Raw genomic sequence first — 25,732 nt, 5'->3', positions numbered from 1 at the left:
CTACAGCGCACGTCTGTGCGATTAAGCCCCGCCCACCCAGTTCCTCCGGTCCCAGTCCCTACCTTGTCGCACACCTTTCCCCAGCGGTGCGCGACAGGTTTTCAGGCAGGCAGGGGGGTTTGAGATTGGCATTTGCGACTGAGGCGCGGCCACGCCCCCGCCGGCGGTTCAGCCAATGAGGGCGAACCAGCTGCGGGACGTCATGGCCACGCCCCGCAAACCTACCGCCACGCCCCCTCGTGTCGCAAACGTTCTAACTCCCCTCAGATCGCAAATCGCGGTCTAGCGCTGTGCATGCGCCGCCCCCCCGCCAGGTGCGTGCCACAGTGCTGACTGGGGACTCAGCCTAAAGCCGCGCTGATTACAGATGCAGGCGTTATAGAATGTCAATAGGGGAGTGTTCTGTCTTTTTTTCCATTTCATTTCCTACTGAGTGCGAGTAGCCGTGCGGCTATTTGCACTCAACTTAACTGAGTGCGAATAGCCGAGCTGCTATGAACACTGTAATGTCAATAGGCTTCTATGCCTTTATTCACTATCCAAGCATCAGAAAGTCTTTTAGCTCAGTGGTAATGCTCCAGGCCATTAACATAGTGGACCAGGGTTCGATTCCTGGCTGGGATGTTTATTTTTTTTCCATTTTATTTCCTACTGAGTGCGAATAGCCATGCGGCTATTTGCACTCAACTGTGAATAGCCATACGGCTATTTACACTCAACTGTGAATATCCACTGCCATATATATATATCTGGATACACACGCCTAACCCCCCCAGGGATACCTGTGGGTAATGTGGTGTTACAGTGCTAACCTGTATGGTAACAGAAGGCCTCCGCGCGTGAGCTTGGGGTGCAAGGTGCAGCGCCTCCACCTTTGAGGATCCCGCCACGGATGGGATATCCCCCTCACAGGAAGCTATACTCTAGTGCAGGGGTGCGCAAATTTTCTGTGATGCATCCCCCCTGCCTGCCAGCCCCTGTGCTCACCCCCCCCCCTTACCTAATATCCAGCGTCAAATGATGCACAGGGTCATGTGACATCACATGACCCCATGGCGTCATCTGACGTGCGTTGCTAGGGCGACGAAGATAAGGTAGGAGACGTCCGCACCCCCCCAGAATAATCTTGCGCCCCCCACATCTAGTGAATAACCACTCACACAATAATATAACCAATAGTAACTTTGCCAACAGGGTCCAACATAACAGTCATGCACAATAGCAAAACACAGCAATAACAGTATAATCCCTTCTCCTCACATGAGGAGAATAACCATACCCCTCGCCCTTCCTAACCGCACTATCCCCAACACTCCTGGGATAGTATACGTCCGGCCAAGATCAAGGAGAGTTTGTTGGTGCACGGTGGGTACCTTCCCTTTGGATGATTGACACAATGGTCTCCCTCTTAGGAGCAAGGAATCAGCGATGTCCCACGATGCGGGGCCTCCAAATAAACTTCCCCTCGCACCTTACCAGGGGGCTGCTCACGTGGTCTTTGGCCTTGGGGGGGTTCCTTCCTTGGAGTCCAATCCACCCGCTGCTTCTCCTCTGGGATACTACAGGGAAGGGTCCCTTACTTATGGCCAGCCCTACAACACACAGGCTACTGTGGCTGGGAACTAACTGGGGCCTATAGGGAGTAACACTGACCTAATCCCAGGCAGCCTTTCTAGCTCCCAGGACACTCCTAGCACCTCGCATGCTCTGCACATGTCACAGTCACAGTGTATATTCCCTGCCCAGTGTCAGAGTTCAAGGACATAGAGTTTCTTTAGTCCATCCCTGTCTCCAGAGTCAGGCTGAGGAGCTGTGTAGACACCCCGAGTGGCCAGGAGAAATACCCAGCTACATGTATATACTAGTGATGTACCTTGTACCCGGAAATTACCCGGTATCAGGCGCTTTTTCAGCTACCCGGGCCCGGCAACTGAGAAGTGGGCCCAAGTAATCTCAGAATAGCTGAGAATACATCATCATTTACATCATCATTTACCTGCAGCCGGCGACGGAAGGTGAGGAAGACCGCGGAGACATCTGGGAACAGCAGCAGAGGTCCTGTGGCGGTGGCAGCATCAGATGCCAGTGTGAGCCAGCTGTCCAATAGGAACACTCCTGCTCCGGTTACGTGGTTCCCCGGCTCACATTGGCATCTGCTGTGTAATGGTTTCCTGCTGCTCCCTCACCGGCTGAATACAGACTTCTGATGCTGCCACCGCCACAGGACCTCTGCTGCTGTTCCTAGATGTTGCTGCAGTCTTCCTCCACCCTGCAGGTAAGTGCCGTCCGGGTAACCGGGTACCCGGCCGGGTAGAACAATTGATTTTGCCTGGGTAGCCGTTACCCATTTTGAAAAAAAAAGTAGGACCAGGTACAACACTAGTATATACATAGTATGTATATAAACGATGTTCCGCCTATATCTGTTATATTTTATCAGGGACTAACTTCATGTTATTCATTATATATTTTTTTAAGTGAAACTTCTTGGGGCACACCTGCTACTTGAGAAAAATTTCCATGCAGTAAATAGAGTTGATGGTGACAGAAGTGATGTCACTGATGGCAAAGGAGGCCATCAGCAACGTCAGTGTTGCCAGCTTCCACCAGCAGGAGTCACTGGGGAGGAGGAAGAGAGACACACACACACGGAACACCACCCCCCCCTCGAGTAAGCCTTCAAACCCCTCCCCCACCGAGTGAGCCGACGAGCACCCCCTCCAGTGAGCCTCCGAGCACACCACCCCCAGCCCCCCAGTGAGCAGCCGAACACCCGCGAGTAAGCCTCCCTCCCGAGTGAGCCGCCGAGCACCCCCACCAGGAAGCCGCCGAGCACACCCCCCCTGAGTGAGCCGCAGATCCCCCCCCCAGTGAGCCGCCGAGTAACTGCCACGACCACCAAGATAGTGTTCATTCCTCTGGACCTGGGCAACTCCACGATGAAGTCAATAGAAATGTGGGACCAGGGGCGGTCGGGAACTGGAAGGGGTAACAGAAAACCCTGAGGCTTTTGACGGAGAGTCTTGCTTTGAGCGCACGTGGGACATGCGCGGGTAAACTCCAGAATATCTTGAGAAATCCTTGGCCACCAGAAATTCCGACGAATGAGATCAGTAGTCTTCTTAAAACCTGGATGACCTGCAGATTTAGAGGAGTGACCCCAAGACAGGACCTCTGGAACAAATTTGGATGGTACAAAGTGTTTGTTGTCGGAACGACCAAGTCCTTGGGAATGCGTCTCTGGGAGTGCAAAATCTTGTCAAGAATCTTGAAAGTAGACGTGGCGAGAATCCTCTCAAGTGGAAGGATAGTCTCCAACGATTCCTCTGGCCTCTCTTCAGAAGAATGTATTTGGGAGAGTGCGTCTGCCTTTACTGCACCGACACACTTTATTCGAGCAAATACCCGGTATGTACCTGGCAGATACCTGGAATGCGCCGCTCCTCACCTCTGACAAGCCCCGTTGCATTTGCCTTCCCAGCCTGGGTTCATGCCTGGCTGATGGGCGGCTGATCTGTTAAATGATAATGATTAGGATTTAATAGGCTGCAATGCTTCGCGTGTCTACCAGATGGCATAAATTCATGAATTGTAATGCAGTATATATATATGTACTGTGCAGTATTGCAGCCAACGGGAATAAAATGCTTCAATCCCTGCTGGAAAATACCTCAATGCACTCGGGCAGAAAACAGTCACAAACCTCAATACACCCGGGTATACCCGAATTCGTGGGACTAGCCGAGCTCGAATAAAGTGTGTCGCCAGTGTACGTTCTTGGTCCCGGGGATATAGGATAGGTGAAAATCGAATCGAGAAAAAAAAAGAGCCCAGCGAGCCTGTATTGGACCAAGGCGTCGAGCGTTCTCTATGTAAAGAAGGTTCTTGTGGTCCGTGAGAATAGTAAACGGCTCTTTCGACCCCTCCAGCAGGTGTCTCCACTCTTGAAGAGCCATCTTCACGGCCAGAAGTTCCCTGTTACCCACGTCATAGTTCTTCTCGGCAGACGAGAATTTCTTGGAAAAATATGCACAGGGATGTAACTTATCTTGGGACGTGGGTCTCTGAGACAGAACGGCACCAGCGCCGCAATCAGAAGCGTCGACTTCCAGGACGAAGGGAAGTTCAATGTCGGGATGACAGAGAATAGGTGCGGATATAAAGGCTTTCTTGAGTGTCTCGAAGGCGGAGATGGCCTTGGATGACCAAGCAGAAGGATCAGCTCCTTTTTTGGTGAGCGCAGTAAGGGGTGCCACAATGGTGGAAAAACTCCATATAAACTTACGATAATAATTAGCGAAGCCTAAAAAACGTTGTATGGCCTTGAGAGAATTGGGTCTTGGCCATTCAGTGACCGCTTGAAGTTTACCGGAGTCCATCATAAACCCCTCATCGGAAATGATATATCCCAGGAACGGAGTAGAGGTCGTATGAAAGGTGCACTTCTCCAGTTTGGCGTACAAATGGTGTTCACGGAGATGGGAAAGGACGTAGGAGGTGTGGCGTATATGGTCCTGGAGATCTTAGTAAAAAATCAGGATATCATCCAAGTATACAATAACAAAAATATTGAGTACCTTACGAAAGACGTCGTTGATGAAATCCTGGAAGACAGCGGGAGCATTACATAAGCCGAAAGGCATTACCAGATATTTGTAGTGTCCACTACGCGTGTTGAAGGCCGTCTTCCATTCATCCCCCTTCCTGATGCGCACCAGGTTATAGGCACCACGTAGATCCAACTTGGAAAAAATCTTGGCCCCCTGTAATTTATCGAACAGTTCGGTAATAAGGGGAAGGGGGTAACGATTTTTAATAGTGATGTGGTTTAAACCCCTGTAGTCGATGAAAAGCCTCAACGACCCATCCTTTTTCTTGACGAAGAAAAACCCAGCCCCTGCTGGGGAATTGGAGTGACGAATAAAGCCTTTCTTGAGATTCTCCTGGATATATTCATCCATAGCGTGAGATTCTGGTAACGACAAGGGGTAGGTCTTGGACTTGGGTAGGGAGTAACCAGGAACTAGATCGATTGGACAATCGTAAGTCCTGTGTGGCGGCAAGAGGTCTGACTGTACCTTATTGAAAACGTCCCGGAATTGATGGTAAACGGAAGGTAGAATAACTTCGGGAACAGAGGTATTGGCCAGCAGTTGACGAGTCTCGTCTGACCTCGGCCTCCAGGAAATGGGAGCGGAGGAAGTCCAGTCAATGAGAGGATTGTTAAGCTGTAGCCAAGGAAGACCAAGGGTGATGGGTATCCCAGGAGCATGAATGGCATCGAGAACTAAGGTCTCCTTGTGTAGATGTGAAGACAGAAGCAAGGGAGCCGTCTCTAAGGAGATGTGTGCCGGGGTAAGAGGACGTCCATCGATACCGACGAGTGCGATGGGAACCTTCTTCCTTACTAGTGTTATGCGGTTAACCCTGGCGAATTCTAGATCCACAAAGTTTCCTCCAGCTCCTGAGTCAATGAAAGCGGCGGTAGAAGTCTTGAACTTATCGCCTGAAAGGAAGACTGGAAATGTAAGTTTCTTAGGGAGTTCACCTTTAAGAAGGGGACGTGGAGACATTACACCCAGAGAGAGCCCCTCTGTACACTGGGTGTTCCCGTTTCCCGGACACAATGGACACTCCCGAACCCGATGTTCCATGGATCCGCAGTAGAAACACAATCCCCCGGCGTGGCGGAACTGCCGTATCGGTGTGCGGATGCGTTGTACCCCCAATTGCATTGGCTCTGGCAACTCCAGTGCAGGACGAAGAGGTGTGGTAGCACTTGAGGGAGCAGAAGTGCTGCTGGGAGTACTGGAGAATGGAACTTCAAAGTTATGAAAGCGAGCGCGCTGACGCTCTGAGCGGCGTACCTGGATGCGTTGATCCACTCGGTCGGCCAAATGAATCAGGACCTCCAGTTGATCCGGCCTGGATTGGCGAGAGAGTTCGTCCTTGATGGGATCTGCCAGGCCTTGCCAGAATACGGAGACGAGAGCCTCTTGTCCCCAGTTAGTCTCGGCTGCTAGAGTCCAGAATTCCACAGCATACTGTGTCACCGTTCGCCGTCCCTGCGGGATCTGGAGGAGAGAAACAGATGCCATCTCCCGACGAGCGGGGGAATCGAATACCCATTGAAACTCGGCCTTAAATGCTGGGTAATCTTGGGTAAGGTCAGAACGTCGCTCCCAAACCGGGGAAGCCCAAGCCAGGGCGCTGCCAGTGAGGAGGTTATACACTGGCGACACACTTTATCGCAGTGCGGCCAGATCCGCAAGCCGGGAGATTTCCCGGCTTGCTAGTGGCCGCCCCTCGGCGTGCCGCGCGTCATAGACGCGCGGTCACGCGTCTTCGGGAGCCTGCGCCCCCTGCACGCGCGTCCAGGGCTCCCCGAGGGAGCCCTGGTGTCCCGCGATCTGCGGGACGGCGGCAGGGGGTTCCGGGGGACCCGGCGGACCCGGCAGCGGGAGGGAGAGCGCCCCGATCGGAGGGCGCTTTTCCGCTGCTTCGGCGCGCGCCCGTCACACTCGGGCGCGCGCCAGGCTACTGCTGCGGCACAGAACGGGCAAATGCTCGAATAAACTGTGCCGCAGCAGTAAATGTAGGCTACCTTCTTGCGATCAGGATTGTAGAGATGTGGGGCCATTTCAAACTGCACCTCACACTGGTTTAGGAAACCCCTACAATCTTGCGGTTCACCTGCATAAGGCTTGGGAGGAGGAATCCTTACATCTGAGCTGCTAACTGTGCTTGCGGAGTGGGGGCTTACATCTGGCGGGGTCACGGTCGGTACCCTGTCTGAGAGTACTGCGACCTGGCGTATAACTGCCACAATTTGATCCGCCATGGCCTGGTTTTGCTGAAGCAGATTAGAGAGAAACTGCTGTAGTTCGGTCTGGTCTGCGTCTTGTGGGCTCGACATAATGTTACGCCGGTGCTGCCCGCAGACCAGACCCGTCCCCTGTGCTGAGGTGGGACGTAGGGATACACGCACCCGCAGCAAAGAGAGCGTGTCCGGAGTGTGGTGTTATTGTTGCCAGGCCAGGTATAGTAGTGAAGACAATACTTGCCGGTACCGGTAGTAGAGAAGGAGTGGTTATTGCCGTTGCCAAGATCAGGGATGCCAGAAGTCACGAAGTCCAAGTAGAGCCAAAGTCGAGAGCCAGAGGGGGTAGTCGTCCAATCCGCGTCAATACCTGAGGAGTCAAATGCTTCCATACAGAACTATGTCGAGTGACGAGTGATGGGAAGCACAGGCATAATAAAGCTGGGCAGGCCAATGGGAAAAGGGGGCAGGCCTGGAGGACTGCAAGGAGTCCTCCCTGATAGGAGAGAGGTATTACAGCCCAGCTGAGTGTAATCATTGCTTTGCATTGAACTGTGTGATGCTTGGGGGCGACGCCTGACTGCAGAAGCAGAGGTTAAAAGTGCTCTGCTAGGCGTGTGCTCTGTAAGCTGAGAATGCATGCACATAACGTCTGAGGCTGGCGTGCATGTAGGAGGGCGTGGACGCGCCCGGCGTTAAGTAGAGGAATCGCTGAGGGGAGTGATCCCGCGATGGCGGCAGGGGCGAGGAGCCGTGGAGGCCGGTAAGGCAGGCTTGTTTTGGGTGAGCAGGGGCTCCCTGCGGAGATGGAGTGCTTTGTGTGGGAAGCGAGGAGAACGCCGATTCCTGACACAGGACACACACTGCCGTGTCCGCAGTTCCACCGGGGGGGGGGGGAGGGGGAGACTCAGACAGACCTCCCCCATGACCTCCCACTTTTAGATACACAGAAAATTGTCTTTGTAAAAATAAAATGTATAGGATTCTGTGCCCCTCATTCTTATCTTGGTTAAATAAACTATAACTGGATGCAGGAACAAATTTGGGGAAAAGTGGAGCACGGCAACGGTAGACCAGCCAGACTGTATGCTGTTAAAGTTTTATTTGACCATAGCCGTACGATTACAAAAGAGAGCACCCAATCCCTCTAACGCGTTTCGCACCCTTAAGGGTGCTTTGTCAGAGTGATACAAATAACAATTCACAGCTGTTTTGTAGTCTTCTCCCACAGGAAGTGACGCGTCTGACATCATTAGTAACAGCTGATACAGCGGCTCCGTCAACTCACACGGCGGGAGGGAAAAGGGGGAATAGGCAGGGAACTAAGACATGGGGAATTCCTCAAAAAATCCGTCATGAACTAGTCTCCATAGCACATATGTAATACAGTGGATTGCAAGATAAACTTATTCTTAAATATATCTATATATAATCCGGTGCATACAATTGGGTATAGGATCAAAACAGCAAAAAAAAAATACAACATTAATACAGGGTGTGACAAACGCCCCTCTTTTGTAGCACTGACGTCTGTCTGGGTTCTTCCCGACACAGTCTTCTAGGGTTAATTATACAACAAACCGGAACATGCAAAGTATTACGTTGCTTAACTCAGGCTTCTGCCTGCTTTATTTTCATCCAAGTAAGGTACTGCAGCTTTAACATGTGTAGGTTAGAGGCACTCAGACATTTTCATTCAGCGGTTTACTTATATCAATGTCATAGTATTTCCCACTCTGTTATTTCAAGTAACAAGAAACCAAATTATATAAACAAAATCCTATCCCTTTCAGGGATCTAACTACACATCATAATCAGCCTCTAACTGCTGCTGGGCCAACTAACCTGGTTCCCCAGCTTAAAACAATGCCCTCTCATTTAGGGTCACTAGATACAGCATAGTCTTTTAGAAACAGCAATACATATTTGTTTGTCTTATCTGTTCGTGGTGGGAACTCGGTCCCAAGTGTCCAGGCAAATCTTCGGGTACTGTGATACTTGGAGGGGCCGTCTACCCCGAAACTGGATGCAGGGGAGCAGCGACACCCCCAGCCCCCAGGCTCTAAGGAGAGAGACTGAAATGCAAACCTCTCTGCTCTAAATACCTGTGCAAGTGATTAGAAGAGCAGGTGAGGGAGAACTAAACCCATTGTAATCTGTGGTCTGGATTTTCCATCCAGCAGCCTGAGTTAATGTGAAGCTGTGGAATGGATCATTTATAACTATTCCTGCACTTTCTGACCTAAAACGGGGCAGAAAGCTGCCTAACATCTTTGGACTATGTCACAAGGGGAATTACAGACCTGGAAGCCTGACATCAATAGTAGGGAAGCTACTTGAAAGTTTAATACGGGTTAATATTCAGGAATACCTAATGAAAAATAAAATTATTAGCAATAGTGGCATGGATTTATGAAGGATAGGTCGTGCCAAACTGACCTTATTTCTTTCTTTCAGGAGGTAAGTAGGAATTTAGACCAGGGTAATGCAGTTGATGTGCTTACTTAGATTTTGCAAAGGCTTTTGATACAGTTCCACATGAGGTTAATGTACAAAATAAAGCAAATTGCACTCTGTAAGGACCACACCTTGAATATGGAGTACAATTTTGGGGACCACTCCTTAGAATAAACATTATGGAACTAAACAGGGGGCAGAGAAGAGCCACCAAATGAATAAAGGGGATGGATAGTCTGATTTATGAGGAGAGGCTAGCAAAATTAGATTTATTTACATTACAAAAGAGGCGCCTAAGAGGGGATATGATAACTATATGCAAATATAGTCGGGACAGTGAAGGGAGCTTTCAAAATAATTATTCCTTCCAAATATGCAGTACAAAGGACACAGGGTCATACCTTAAGGTTGAAGGAAAGGAGATTTCACCAGCAACAAAGGAAATGGTTCTTTACAGTAAGGGCAGTTAAAATGTGGAATTCATAACCCATGGAGACTATGAGAAGGTTTTTTAGAAATGAACGGTATACAGGGATATACCAAATAAGCAAACATGGGAAGGTTGTTGATCCAGGGAGTAATCTCATTGCCAATTCTTAGTCGGGAAGGAATTTATTATTCCCCTTATGAGACCTCATTGGATGATATTTTACATTTTTTTTTGCCTTCCTCAGGATAAATATACTGTAAGTACGGATATAGGATAAATATCTGTCATCTAATTTAGCGTAGGTTGAACTTGAAGGATGTATGTCTTTTTTTTCCAACCTCATCTTTTACGTAACTACGTAATAATGTTGTGTCCCTTAATAAAAGCCACTGCAAAACTTTTGGACATATAAACTTATATAGATATAAAAAATAACAATACTCTGGTAAAATACACGTGGATAAAACAGACAAGATTGAATACGTATGATATAATACATGGTCCGAGCGTAACCATCATATTGATAGTAAATCTAGAGAAAACATGCCAAGGAAATAGCCCCACAACTAACGATGTAAATATATAGGCATGCAAAAGTATAACCTCTGTGTTAATATACGTTCCATGAAACAAATGGTAAAAAAATAGGTGAACGAAACATTTGATAAATATGTAGAGCATATAACCTACCAGAGGAGTTAGAAGACAAATACACCCAAATATGAAATAAGAAATATATATCCAATGAATCTCTGAGCATGATCATTTAATGAAGAAAGTGAGCGAGTTTCCTATCTGTATTTATACGAAATGGATCAAGTGTATTTAATGTGAAGATCCAATACATGTCCCTCTGGTTCAATAGTAAGGATCTGTCGCCTCTGATTGGAATAGGTATCACCCTTACACAGAAAACCTACAATTCCCAATCCCAACCTTAGAATATGATGTGAAATGCCTTGGGACCGGATATTTAGGATTCATATTTCTAATTGACCGTAAATGCTCCTTAATACGATTTTTTATAAAGGTCTGATAGTCCTTCCTATATAGGCGTTTCCGGAAACTCCACTCAGTCGACAAACAACATGATTAGAGCTGCCGTTCATAAACGATTGTACATTATATGAAGATCTCAGTCGGTTGCTTTTCATTTTCTTGATCGGATCTACAAACACTGCAGCATCCACACTTAAAGAAAACCCTTGGAATAGTAAATTGGTTGGTAGTCCTGATCTTGGAGTAAAAGAAGCCTGGGAGAAAAGGAAGCACACGGTGTTCTTGCCTTCTTAAAAACAGACCTATGACCAGGCTGAGTAAAGGGTTTAAGAGTTCTATCAAGGCTGAGTAAAGGGTTTAAGAGTACAATCAAGGCTGAGTAGACCCCAATGCTTATGAATGATAGATCTGATTTGATGTGCCTGTCGGCTATATTGGGTTATGAACAATGGTGTTTCCCTAATCTGTAACTCGTGCCTATTCCGTTTTTGTATGGGGTTTATGTTGGAATAAGCAATTCCAATCTATCAGTCGACTGAGCATAGTCAAAAGCCTCATCAATGTCTGCAGACTTAAAGCCTCTCTCAATGAATCTGGATCTAACAGTCTCTTGACTATTTGAGAAATGATTCAACATCGGAACATTTCCAATTCAACCCCAGAAATTGTGCCTTAAGGACCCCCTTAATCAATAATTTGGGGTGGCCGCTGTCAGCCCTGAGAAAAGCATTCCATGAATTTGCTTTCCATGAATATCTGTCTGTATTAGATAATTATTCACATACCAAATATTTGGATCTTTCTATGTGTATGAGAGTTTTAAATTATAAGTGTTCATGTTGAAAGAATTAATAAACTCAGCGAGTGTGACGACATCCCCATCCGAAATAAATATAAAGTCATATATAAAAGGTCCGTAAAATATGATGAAGAAAAAATATTAAAAGCACCGAAAATATGTTGGGATTCCCAAAAACCCATGAATAGATTAGCATATCATGGTGTAAACAAAGTACCCATAGCTGTACCCATAGCCGTACCCTGGGTTTGAATAAAACATTGTGAGTCGAAAAAAAAGTAATTGTGTGTGAGTAAAAAAAGAATTGAATCAAGAATAAACGTGCATTGTAAAGTGGATAAATCAGAGTGTCTAAGAAAGTGAATAGGTGAAAGAGTACAGTGCGCAGCTAAATAAACCACTAATACTATAAATAACTAGTGTAAATATAAAAACACCCTTGTATTAACCCTAATAGAGTGAATACTATGTGGAAGCATAAACAATGTGTATCATTGGGCGGTTGCAGCTGTATCAAGCGAGGTGGCTAAGCACTCCGATAACACTAGACAATGAAGAAAAAAAACAACAGTGCAAACCGCAATAGTGAAGTACATCAAAATAGATTTAGTAAATAAAAGGTGAGTATTCTGCGTACATTTAAAAGATAGATCATAGGTATATAGTATAAAGTTTACACAACAGGTTGCCACACGATCGAACTGCGGCAGATGGAGCAGGCCCTCCGCCGATTTTGGGCTGGAATCGTGACGTTAGCTCCGCAACTCATGCAGGGGGCGCACTGTGAGTGTCGTCTTCCTCTTGGGCCAGACCTCCTCGATGGAAGCTCCTTCTCAGGGGCGGCAGCGTCATGGACCCAGGGTGCAGTGCAGCGTCGCTGCTCGTTGGCTAGTGGTCGAGTGATGACGGAGGTCCCTTGCGCATGCGTGGTGCGCAGAAGTAGTCTCAATGATAGAGGACTCAGATAAAGCCTTACAGTGGCACTTAGACTCACGGCAAAGTCCCGATTAGAGTATTGGTGTCCAAATCGAAAGTTCCATGCACAGAAATGAAGCACAAGTGGCATAAAGGCTAGATAAGCACTGGTACTGTAACTTTAAAACAATAATCCTACGCGTTTCATAGCTAAGAACACCACTTCATCAGGGAATAAGGCTATAGGATGAATCCTAGTAAAAAAAATCTACTGTACTACAAGGGACTGGTTTTAAGAAAGTGGGAAGTAAAAGTACACCAGTGTTCATAACACAATTTAAGGGGCCTCACAGTTTAATTAAACGTGTCTTGTCTAAACACTGGGGGGTTCTTAAATTGGACCCCATATTAGGTCCCATGTTAAAAACAAAACCAGATGTTGTTTTCAGATGGGGGCAGAATTTAAAGGGCCTGATAGCCCCTAGTCAAGTCCCTTCATTAAATAAGGTGCATAGTGACATTAGGTCCTGTTTGGGATTTGTAGGCAATTTTAGATGGGGAAAATGTAAGGCCTGTAACAACGTAAAAGTAGACAAACAGGTAACAGCATCAGTCACAAAGAAGATGTATAATTGCCTTACCACGCATGTAGTATATGTGCTACAGTGTCAATGTAACCTACAGTATATAGGGAAAACAAAAAGGGCATTTAAACTGAGAATGATGGAGCACCTTAGGAACGTCAAGAATATTCCCAAAACATTGGCTAAGGGACATCCACTGACTCTACTTTTGAAACATTTCAAGGAAGTCCACAACTGCGATCCGAGCTCTATTACAGCCGCGGCAGCTTTTATTTTAACACTTCTCGGGGGCGTAGCGGTTGCATTTTCAGAATTCCACGCGCTTCACTGCGTTCATGCCGCAGTCACGCCGCCCAGCACCTGCGGTTGATCCGCGGTTGATCTGTTTATGATAATGGTTCGGATTTAATTGGGTGCAATTCTTCGCGTATCCGCCAGGTGGCAGATATTCATGAATTGTAATGAATTCAAATGTGTACACTACAGTACTGTACATGTGCTACAGTAATGTGTCGATTTGAAGGTGTTTAAAAAATACCACAGTGGTCCAATGTGAATTCACCTTGGTACTGAAGAAATTACAATACTGTATCAATTTACTGTAGGCGTTTCGTATTAAAAACTCAATGCACAGTGTCTGGTGTTCTATTGTTCAGAGAGTTCCAAGATGAGTACACCGCCGCAGTACGTGTTCAAAAAGCACGAAATAACGTACGCTTATTTAATATGATCCACAATTAATAAGGATGTGACAGGATTCAGCAATGTTGTTAAAAACACTTCTTTATTGCGACATCATGATGCAGACAAGAAGAAAAAAGGGGGGATAGGGGGTCTCGCTCTTACGCGTTTCACGCCTACTTGGCGCTTCGTCAGAGAGTAGAGATAGTGTGCTGGTCCCCCCCTTCTTATAGATCATACTGTCTGCCGGAAATCATTTCCAGCATTGGATCTTTGGGAGATGGTGTATCTAGGTATGTGGATGTTTATCTACAACCATTGGTGAGAGATCTCCCTTCATATCTCAGAGACTCAACACACTTATTAAGTTTGTTAAAAAATATCACATGGTGTCACAATTATATTTGGGTTACACTAGACGTGTCATCTTTATACACCATTATTAGTCACCAATTAGGCATCTTAGCAGTCACTAACTTTCTTAATTCTTCCAATCTTCACACCCCACAAATCACATTTCTATTAGATTGCATAATATTTTTATTACAGCACAATTACTTTATGTTTGACCAGCACTTTTACCTTCAAAAACAGGGCACTGCAATGGGCACCTCATTTGCACCTTCATACGCGAATCTTTTTATGGGCTATTGGGAAAACATTCACATTTTCGGTGACACCAATCCGTTTCGTAACAACATCATTTTTTATCGTCGCTACATAGACGATCTCATTTTGATATGGAGTGGAGACCTCTCGACATTAGGGATGTTCATTGATTACCTCAATGATAACACTTTTAATTTAAAATTTACATCATTGGTTCACACAAATCACATTAATGTTTTGGATATTAATTTATATATTGATATCAATTGTAATGTACAGACTAACATATTCCGTAAACCCAATGCACGCAACTCTCTCCTTAGGGTCAACAGTAGCCATCCCAAACCCTTGCTACGTGGCATTCCCACTGGACAATATCTTAGACTAAAAAGGATATGTTCTACGGAAGAATCCTTCATAGAACATCCTGAGATATTACACGAAAGATTCAGAAGCAGAGGCTATTCTGAGCAAAATATTCAGTCTGCCTTTTAACATGCTTCAAATACAGAACGTTCAAAATTACTTAATGTTTCATTACAAACTAAAAAAACGAATAATCTTTCGGATAATAAACCAGAGACCCCTTTATTCATTATCACTTACAGTAATCAAGCCAATCACATTAGAACGATCATTGAAAAACATTGGAGGATATAACAACTTGATAAGGATTTGGCAAATGTAGCAGGGAATACACCTAAATTTGTGTACAAAAAAGCCAAAACTATTGGTTATCATCTGTCACCCAGTTTGTTCTCTTTAGAACATAATAAGAAAAACTTCCAAAGGGATTCCACAAATGTGGAAATTGCACATACTGCAAATATGCTACTCCACTGTCAGCAGTTGTTAGTAAACATACAGGACAAAAATATGTACTAAAACATTTTATGACATGTACTGAAAAACTAACTATGTAGTCTATAGATTGAATTGTGCATGTGGCAGTACCTACATTGGTAGGACGATTCGCCCTTTGAAAATTAGAATCTCAGAACATTTACGTTCTATAAAAAAGAATGACCCTAATTTACCTGTGTCCAAACATTTTTATAACTGCCCCCAGGGTTCCATTGATACCTTTACATTTAGTGCCTTAGAGCACATTCCAAAGCAAAACAGAGGAGGTAACAGAGAGGGAAACCTGAATCAAAGAGAAATGTTTTGGATTTATACCCTCGGGTCATTATCACCCGGGGGTATAAATACAGATTGGGAGTTAAAACATTTCCTATGAGAATACCTTAAATGTTTAATTGTACTTTATATTGCATATATGTATATGATACTATGTTGTTCCCAATTTATCAAGTTGGTTCATGAAATAGCTCTCTGAGCTTCTGTGTTCATTATTGACATACATTTTGCCTATATTTATGAACAATATGAATGCATCAAAATATATACTGATGCATCTTTAAAACAATTTACTATGTCCTCAGAACACTTGTTTATATACCCAGTTGTTTTTAGTATATCACCGCATGTTGTTTAACTTGTTTCTGCGGGGTATCTGTGCTGGCCAACCCCTTAGTATACAATTGCCTGCCGTTCCTTTATCTAGCGGGGACATGATCCATTGCCATAACAACCCTGTTTGTTTACCTAGGTTGCAAAAAATCACAAAAACTGTATGGCGCTCGAACATGAGCCACTGGCTGTATAGCCTACCAGTTATGAAGGTACAATATAATGTCCCTGGGAGGTTCCATAAATTTCCAGACCAAAAACTCCAACACTGAAATAAAACCCACTCCCACTAGATACCGAATAGCTGGAAAAAGTCCCACTTGAATGACATGTGGCTTTCACTGGCTAGTGACCAGACATAACATCGGATAGGTAAGTATCAGGTAATTCAGGTATATGTTAGAGTAACTCACATTTGTGTAGGGTCTTCAACGGAACTTCCTCCTCAGGTGCGTGCTGCCGTTTACTCCACAACGACCAGACAAACGCGTTGGTGGGGGCCGGAGGGCTCAGTACCTGCAATTTTGTTGATCCAATAAACATCTTTTTACCTGGGTCCCACTCTCGATAGCAGTTTATTCAATATCAGCTGTGTGCCATCTCTCCTTCCTTTGGATGTTTACCTAGGTTGTTAGGTGCACACCTCCCGTTATGTCACTTCCGGTATCCGGTTCAATTATGTCACTTCCGGTTTCCAGAACAAGTGGAGATATCCAATTTCCGGCAGACAGTATGATCTATAAGAAGGGGGGGACCAGCACACTATCTCTACTCTCTGACGAAGCGCCAAGTAGGCGTGAAACGCGTAAGAGCGAGACCCCCTATCCCCCCTTTTTTCTCCTTGTCTGTCTGCATCATGATGTCGCAATAAAGAAATGTTTTTAACAACATTGCTGAATCCTGTCACATCCTTATGCTTGGCTGTGCTCCGCATCACCGCGCCTCGTGGAGAATACTGGACTAATTACCGCAGATGCACGCCCTTCAGAAGAACCCAGGAACGTCTATGTGAGTTACCCATTTACTAATTGGGAGACACCCTAGAGGTTATTGTTTGCGTTTTTAGACCTTGTCCTTATTGGCAGTGATGCAGTGGAGCTAATCATTCTCCATTTGCACCACTAACCAGGACTTTATATATAGGTCTATACAATACGCCTACCTTCAAACCTGTCTACTCACTTTAAAATGGCCTTACCTGTTTGATTTTCTTCAATCAAGATAAGCACTGATTATGTTACAAACTTTCTACCTATAGTCAATAGAGCACTATTTACTGGACTCTGTTCAATTACTTTGATCCACAATTAATGCAGCAGATGATAAGATGGCCACAGTTGGTCAAATTTATCAATATTTTATGGAAAATTATGACTTTTACAAATTTTCACCAGATGCTCGTGTGTGGAAGCGTGCAATAAGGAAAAAGTTATGTATCGATCTGTGGTTTTTTTGTATTGATCCTGCACCCAGACTTAGAGGAGGGTATTGGTGTATTGTGCCAGATTTTTCCAGTATCTTTGATCATGGAGACTTCAAAAGGCGAAAGATCATGGTAAAACCAACTAAGAATCGTCAGTCTCAGGCCAGCAATGCGCCAGCGCCAGCACCGGCTTCCAATAACGGTCCGACTGTCAGTGAAAACCTGGTGACTGGCAACCCTTGCTATCTGTCCTCGCCTGGATACCTGCAGCCTGAGCAGGATTTCACATACAGTACAGATACCAGCAAGCTTGCATGTACCAAAAAGATTTCCAGCTTCATCAGCTGTCAACTACAGGTGTAGCAGGCCCGCTGTCACCTGTCAACTACGTGTATAATCAAGAATACGGGACTGGCAGTGGCTCGGCGCCAACCGATTGGCAAAGTCTATGGTGAGTACAGCTGCCGTATTTTATTCTTTTAAAAAAATATATTAATGCACAGTCAAGCGATTAGTTACAGCACATCGGTCCGTTCTTCTGTAATCAATCGCTTTGCTTATGGTTATTTAGTTCTATTATTTTAGTCACAATTTGCGAAAATGTAGTCCAGCAATATCATTGGCTGAGCAGCTTCTACAGTAGAAACTGAACAATTGGTGGACAGCTAGGCGCATGCGCCTACTGTACTGTACGGCCACATCCGGACCCCACAAGATTTTATCCGGTCCACAGCAACTTGAAATATATATATATATATATTTAGAAAACAGAATACAATCAGCGCAAATTCCAAACACTTAGTGGGGTTGTAGTAGTAAAAATATTAACTACCCCTTGCCAATCAGTCAAACAGGAGGTGTTATACCTTACAATCTATTCTTGCTTGAATGCAGCCAATTAGGTCTGCGGCTCCACACTTGCCGCAATGGATAATGTAGAGAAGAAATGACCTAGGCGCAAATAAGCCAGGAAAGAAACAAAGAGAAAAATATCATAGGGCAGTATGTCTGTTACTTTCAGAGTTAAGGTGGTAAGGTATACACTTACACTTAATCAGCCAAATATAAGCCTTTAATCCACCACTGGGATTCAGGAACACTGCTGCTGGGATTTCTTTGCTGTTTGCATGGATCTCAGACTCTCCACGACTGCTGCTTGCTTCAGGGGTCACCTTTTCATCTGCAGCTGCGTGTCTCCTTAATATGGGATATAGCTCACCAGGGAGGGGGGGGGGGGGGGAAGGGGGGGGGAAGTGAGATACTGTTTGTTATTTTTTAGATAGTATTTACAATAAAAGGTTTTATACTATTTTTGTTCCATTGTCCCTCTTCCCCTTCCCCCCCCCCCCCCCCTCCCTGGTGAGCTATATTAAGGAGACACGCAGCTGCAGATGAAAAGGTGACCCCTGAAGCAAGCAGCAGTCGTGGAGAGTCTGAGATCCATGCAAACAGCAAAGAAATCCCAGCAGCAGTGTTCCTGAATCCCAGTGGTGGATTAAAGGCTTATATTTGGCTGATTAAGTGTAAGTGTATACCTTACCACCTTAACTCTGAAAGTAACAGACATACTGCCCTATGATATTTTTCTCTTTGTTTCTTTCCTGGCTTATTTGCGCCTAGGTCATTTCTTCTCTACATTATCCATTGCGGCAAGTGTGGAGCCGCAGACCTAATTGGCTGCATTCAAGCAAGAATAGATTGTAAGGTATAACACCTCCTGTTTGACTGATTGGCAAGGGGTAGTTAATATTTTTACTACTACAACCCCACTAAGTGTTTGGAATTTGCGCTGATTGTATTCTGTTTTCTCTGTATCCATCCACTACACAGTTAGCAGCATTTCCTATACACAGTGTCAAAATGGCCACAGCAATAGAAAATGATTCTATATTTTATATGAGGAAACATAGAGGCGGAGAACTAGATAATATATTTTCAGACGATATAAGGTTAGAAAGTGTATCAGGAGATGACGAAGACTTAGACACTTTATTTTTGAAATTAGAAAGGTTGATGATTAAGGATACAAAAGCCTACTGGGAGGTGATTGCGTTAGAACAATATATTTCAGTAGACAGGATACCGAGAGGTTTAAGGATCTTTAAAGACCCAACCTCGGATCAGGATGATATCCTATTTATGACAGAATGGAACAAAATTTTAGACAAAGCATCAATGGAGTTGATGAAATTTTTAATAACACATAGGAACAAGGCTCTAGTCACTCTAGAAACTGATATACAGGTGATAGAGAAAAAATTAAATGACTTAGATAAAACTGAGAAACACAAAGAGATTGAAAAGAAGGTTAAATTAAGAACAGACAAAGTTGAAAGGGAAACTAAGCTGTCCAAACAAAGGAAGTTTAGGAGAGATAAAGAGGACTATGTGAATAATTGCTATAGATCTTGGAAAAAGAATCAATCAGACAATAAAGTAGAGGTCAAGGAGACCAATTCCAATGAGGTACAACAGGGACATCAAAATGTAAATGAAAATAGATACATGGGTCCTAGACCTAATACGCATTATCACAAGGATAACAGATATTGGAACAAAAATAAATATCATCATGATAGGGATAGACGAGGGTCAGGGAACTATAGGGGTAGGCAACATAGTTGGAAAGGACAACAGAGTTACCATACTACCAGACAAGAATATGCACCCAAAGAGAAAGAAAGGGAGGATGTTTTTGTGGATGAGGAGAGACCATCCACATCAGCGTCTTCTTTTTTAGAACGGAAGCAACAGAGAGAGAGACCAGGGGAAGTAATAAAAGCACAACTGAAGGAGGACACCAAATCCCATACTCCTCAGAAAAGGAAGATAGAAAGCCCACAAAAAGAGGAACGAGAGGAGGGACAAAAACCAGCATCAAAAAAACAAACAGTGTAAGAAAGCAGCAGACTGGTACACTGGCGACACACTTTATTCGAGCTCGGCTAGTCCCACGAATTCGGGTATACCCGGGTGTATTGAGGTTTGTGACTGTTTTCTGCCCGAGTGCATTGAGTTATTTTCCGGCAGGGATTGAAGCATTTTATTCCCGCTGGCTGCAATACTGCACAGTACATATATATATACTGCATTACAATTCATGAATTTATGCCATCTGGTAGACACGCGAAGCATTGCAGCCTATTAAATCCTAATCATTATCATTTAACAGATCAGCCGCCCATCAGCCAGGCATGAACCCAGGCTGGGAAGGCAAATGCAACGGGGCTTGTCAGAGGTGAGGAGCGGCGCATTCCAGGTATCTGCCAGGTACATACCGGGTATTTGCTCGAATAAAGTGTGTCGGTGCAGTATATTTAATCTAAGCGACACCACTCTCACCCAAGAGCATATTAACATACTGCAAAGAGGCTTAGCTTTTGCCCCCACAAATAAGATCAACACATTCAATACATATATTGATGTGAGTAAGTTTGCTAGAAACCTAACCCTCAAAAAATACTTCCTAAAACAAAACTTGACACATGAGGTCACTCAGGGTGGAATCTCCACTTGTGAGAGATTTGTTCATACAGCATGTAAAAAGAACTCCATATTCTTTCCAAGCTATTTAAAAGGAGGACACATAGATACATTCACAAAATCAGTTCAAGAAGATATTGAAAAGCTAGAGAGAGACAAGAAACCAAGAACCCTGAAAAATCTAACGAAAGGTGAATTAAAAGCAGTTGACGAGTTGTCCAAAAGACAGGACATTGTAATCAAACCGGCAGATAAAGGGGGGGGGGGTGGTTATCTTAAATAGAAGAGATTATGATATAGAATCCCACAGATTATTAGGTGACAGTGAAACATATAAACTACTACAGGGTAACCCAACAGAACAATACAAAAAAGAACTATTGGGACTACTAAATGAAGGATTAAGGGATGGGATTCTAACAAAATCAGAATGGGAATACCTAAACACCGAGTCCCCAAGAGTCCCAATCTTCTATTACTTGCCTAAAGTGCACAAGAGCACCACCCACCCCCCAGGACGCCCTATAGTCTTAGGGATAAAATCCCTAACCGCTAACCTCTCGGGCTACATAGACACATTTCTAAAGAGTACAGTTAGGAACTTGAGATCCTATGTGCAGGACAGTATTCAGATAATCAACACCGTACAGAATATGACATGGAGCGATAACTACCTTTTGGTTACATGTGATGTGTGCACATTGTACACAGTGATAGATCACACACAAGGATGTAACGCAGTTAGGGATACCCTTCTTCGAAATGGGGAATTAGACCCAATACAAACCAGATTCATTGTAGATTGTATTCGACATATACTTAGCCATAATTACTTTTGGTATGACGACAAGTACTATTTGCAAATCAGGGGCACTGCTATGGGCACCAGATTTGCCCCAAACTATGCCAACATTTTTATGGGCATGTGGGAAGACGAATACATCTGGTCCAACCATGAGTTTGGGGCAAGTCTGGTGTCCTGGCAGAGATACATTGACGATATTCTATTTGTATGGGACGGGAGCCTGGAGAGACTACAGCTATTTCTAACCACACTTAACAACAATCCCTACAACCTGAAGTTCACATATAAATATAGTCAAACGACCATCGACTTTTTAGATTTACAGTTATATGTGTTGAATGGGGTTTTAGAAACCAAAACGTTTGTAAAAGAGGTGGACTGCCATAATTTCTTGATGGGGGATAGTGGTCATCTAGATAGGTGGATAAACAACATCCCCCTGGGCCAACTACAAAGAGTAAAACGAAACTGTACTCAGGATAACGTTTTCCAGGAACAAGCAAATGATCTAATGGAAAAGTTTATTGATAGAAAATACAAGAAAGAAGTTGTAGATGAGGCCTTTAGCAGAGTCAGACAGATGGAGCGTAAAGACTTGTTAACTTACAAATCAAAAGAAATCAAGGAAAATAGAGGTGAGGAAGGCAAAATATCTGTGCCATTCGTTACACAATTTACGAGCTCCTCCAAACATATTAGGAAGATATTCCAAAAGCATTGGCATATTCTCCAAAAAGACCCTATTTTACAAGGGATTTTACCAACTAAACCCGAAATTATTTTCACCAAGGCCCCTAACCTCAAACAGAGATTAGCTCCCAGCTGCTTGAAAAAAGAATGCATCAAACCTGTAAGTATAACAAATGGCTTCTATAAGTGTCTGACATGCAGAGGCTGTAAATTATGCCAAAATACATCAAAGTCTTATAAACAAATAACATCTGCAACAACAAATGAAGAGTTTGAAATAAAGGATTTTATTGACTGCAACTCAAGTCATGTAATATACATGCTACAGTGCCCATGTAATAAACAATACATAGGGAGGACAACACGTAAATTGAAACTAAGAATTGCTGAACACGTGAAAAATATAGAAAGAGGTTTTGTCCAACACAGTGTATCAAAACACTTTAAGGAATACCACGGCCAAAACCCAAATGGTCTACAATTTGTTGGAATAGACAAAATTCATCCCAATTGGAGGGGTGGGAACCAGGTCATAAAAATATCCAGACAGGAAACTTTCTGGATTTATACCCTAAAAACGTTAGCACCTTTGGGTATGAATATTGATATTGACCTGGGGTCCTTCCTGAGAGAGTAATATTAATATCCTACTCGACATACCTCTATATTTTCGGTACTGTATTCAATTAAGTGTTCTTGTCCATATTCCATCTTCCCCTATGTAGGCCTGTAAGATGCCTCCCAAAAATCCTTTGAATTGTTGTACAAATCTTAGACTATCAACCCCTGCTTAAGAGAAGTAAGATAAGCCAAATTATCTGTTTAGTCTGAGTGCTTTAAAGTAGGAAGAATGTAATTACTGTTCAATGGCCTTTGGTGTCCTTGATTACTGAAAGTACCGCTCTTCTTTCTTGACTTCAATTCACTTAGCTTATGGGAAGATCATTAAATAGGTGCTTATCCATCCTGTCCCCCTTGGAAGCATTTATGTTTATTATGTTTAATATTAGTGTGTAGCTATCTCTTACCCCAATATGACTGTGGGTTGTATCACTCTTGATACCATCTAACTCATGCCATTAGTACTAATATAATGCTCCACATGATATAGTGGATTATATAGTGTAAATACTGTGTCACATATAACAATCAGGAACACCAACAGTATAGATCTATAAGGGTTTACCAAGTAACGATTACTATGCCAATCATAGAAATAATCTTTACTATGTTCGCAATGTTTAATATCGAAGTAAATAAGTTTTTTCATGATCTGAATATGTTCTATCTAAGCCACAGGAAATGTTAATATGTTGTATCGGAAATATGATATGTGGTATGTCCACTTATAGTGTTTAATTTGGGTTTGTTGTTTATCAAAGATACCAGCTACCAAATTATTCATCTGTATTTAAGTCTCTGTTTCACTTAGCTATATATAGATTTGTATATATCGTAATCTATTAACTCCTGACTCAATGTCCCTCATCTGTATATATAGTCTAGATCCAATATTTAGTAATACTCTTGTTGTCATATCTGACTAAATTTTCTGGTCCCTTCATTATTAATAAGCTTGATGTGTCATTATGATGATTTGCCAATACACTATCCAAATATAACATATTATTGACTTCCAGTCCTAAGTACAAATCTCTCTATTGCTGGCACTTAAAGAGTTGGCTCTAAATTATTTGCTAAAAAGAACCTATGCCAATTAAGTGAGTTCTGGCAGTATTTAAAAATTGTATATATGTATATCCTAGCCTTAACAATGTATACAACTTGTCTTAATGGTAGGGGCATTAAGCTCCATTTAATTCACCTTCTAATTGTTCTTGTGTGTGTATGAAATTTTGTTGTGTTTTCTGTTACCCAACCTAGCGATTCTAGTTGTCATACAACATATATAGTGTCTAAATTTCTATTCTAATATCAATTGGCGCAATTAGATATATGAGGTTAGCATATGTTCCTCAATATGATCCCTGAATAGTTTATGTACTCAATATGATCCCTGATTAGATTAGGGAAACAAGAGATTATGGCATTACAGCTAATTGACTTTATAGGCTAAGGCATAAACCAGTATTGTCAAATGTACACATTATGTAATTATCTCTTCTTAAAGTACACATAGGTATCGCCAGTCTGGGTAATAGGAACATTTGGTTCATCTTGTGTTCACCATTCGTTTTTAATTAGTACCCGTCACGGAGGTAAAGTGTTTAATATAATTGTTTGCAAGCATCCAATCAGTCACAGGAGGTGGGTATATATACCAGGGGTGGGGAGATACAATGGTATTATGCCCCTGAGGAAGCCCTAGAGGAGAAACGCGTAGGGCAGACCCTGCAGTCATTGCAGGCATTTCAAACCGAGCAGAGTGAGACGCGCTGCAGAACGGAGTGGAGATAGCGCTGTGACGTCATTGGAGGTCGAAGTCTCGCGAGAATTGGAGCCGGAGCACGTGACGCGGAAGTAAACCAGGCTAGCAGCAGTGCAGTGGACCGGACAGCTTACTCTACGAGTGTGAGAGACTCAATTTAAACTCTCAACTGCTTGAAATTATTTCACACCATGTGAGTGAGATACTGTTTGTTATTATTTTTTAGATAGTTTTTACAATAAAAGGTTTTATACTATTTTTGTTCCATTGTCCCTCTTCCCCTTCCCCCCCCCCCCCTCCCTGGTGAGCTATATCCCATATTAAGGAGACACGCAGCTGCAGATGAAAAGGTGACCCCTGAAGCAAGCAGCAGTCGTGGAGAGTCTGAGATCCATGCAAACAGCAAAGAAATCCCAGCAGCAGTGTTCCTGAATCCCAGTGGTGGATTAAAGGCTTATATTTGGCTGATTAAGTGTAAGTGTATACCTTACCACCTTAACTCTGAAAGTAACAGACATACTGCCCTATGATATTTTTCTCTTTGTTTCTTTCCTGGCTTATTTGCGCCTAGGTCATTTCTTCTCTATATATATATATTTGCTCATTATATATCATTTCCGAGTGTAAGCACAGCATCCTTTCTGTGTAATTGTCACATTTCTCTTTTGTTCTGAATCATATCATGCTGATTACCCTAAAAAGATCCAAATAAAACTTATTCATTCATTTATAAAATATATAAAAATTATAAAAAGATTTTTTTTTCCTTTGGCCCGAGAAAATGTGTAGAATATACAATGTGTCCCTCATACTGAAAAGTTTGGAGACCAGTGATGTAGTGGAAGGAAAACATACCTGTAACAAGGAAGGCAATTCCTATTGATCTCTTTGCTTGCTCAATGTTCCCTGCACCCAATGCGTTGCCCACTCTGACACTGGTTGCCATGCCTATGCCAAAGGGAATCTATACAAATTAACATAACAAAATGAACATGTGAGTAAAATAAAACTTTTCCTTAGCTATCATTTACAACTAGAGTGCTGTATTGTATTTGACTCATTTGTCTCTTGCAATGTTGTTTATATACTCCCATGACTCTTTGAAACTGAGGGAAAAAAAACTATAGAGATTAGCAAAATTAAAAGGCATCTGTTTTTATTGGTACCGTATGTTC

General features: G+C 43.4%; 1 protein-coding gene across 4 annotated transcripts in view; it reads right to left on the bottom strand.

Moving 5' to 3' along the window:
* LOC142489216 (multidrug and toxin extrusion protein 2-like) overlaps positions 1–25,732 on the bottom strand; it is a 524,115-nt gene that overhangs the window by 236,960 nt on the left and 261,423 nt on the right. For all 4 annotated transcript variants that reach the window (XM_075589594.1, XM_075589595.1, XM_075589593.1 and 1 more), the window contains one exon: positions 25,413–25,521. In XM_075589594.1, coding sequence (XP_075445709.1) covers positions 25,413–25,521 — 109 coding nt within the window. The remainder of the gene's footprint in view (positions 1–25,412; positions 25,522–25,732) is intronic.

Source organism: Ascaphus truei, chromosome 3, assembly GCF_040206685.1.
Source record: "Ascaphus truei isolate aAscTru1 chromosome 3, aAscTru1.hap1, whole genome shotgun sequence".
Lineage (NCBI taxonomy): Eukaryota > Metazoa > Chordata > Amphibia > Anura > Ascaphidae > Ascaphus > Ascaphus truei.
This window is presented reverse-complemented; position numbering and strand designations above follow the sequence as displayed.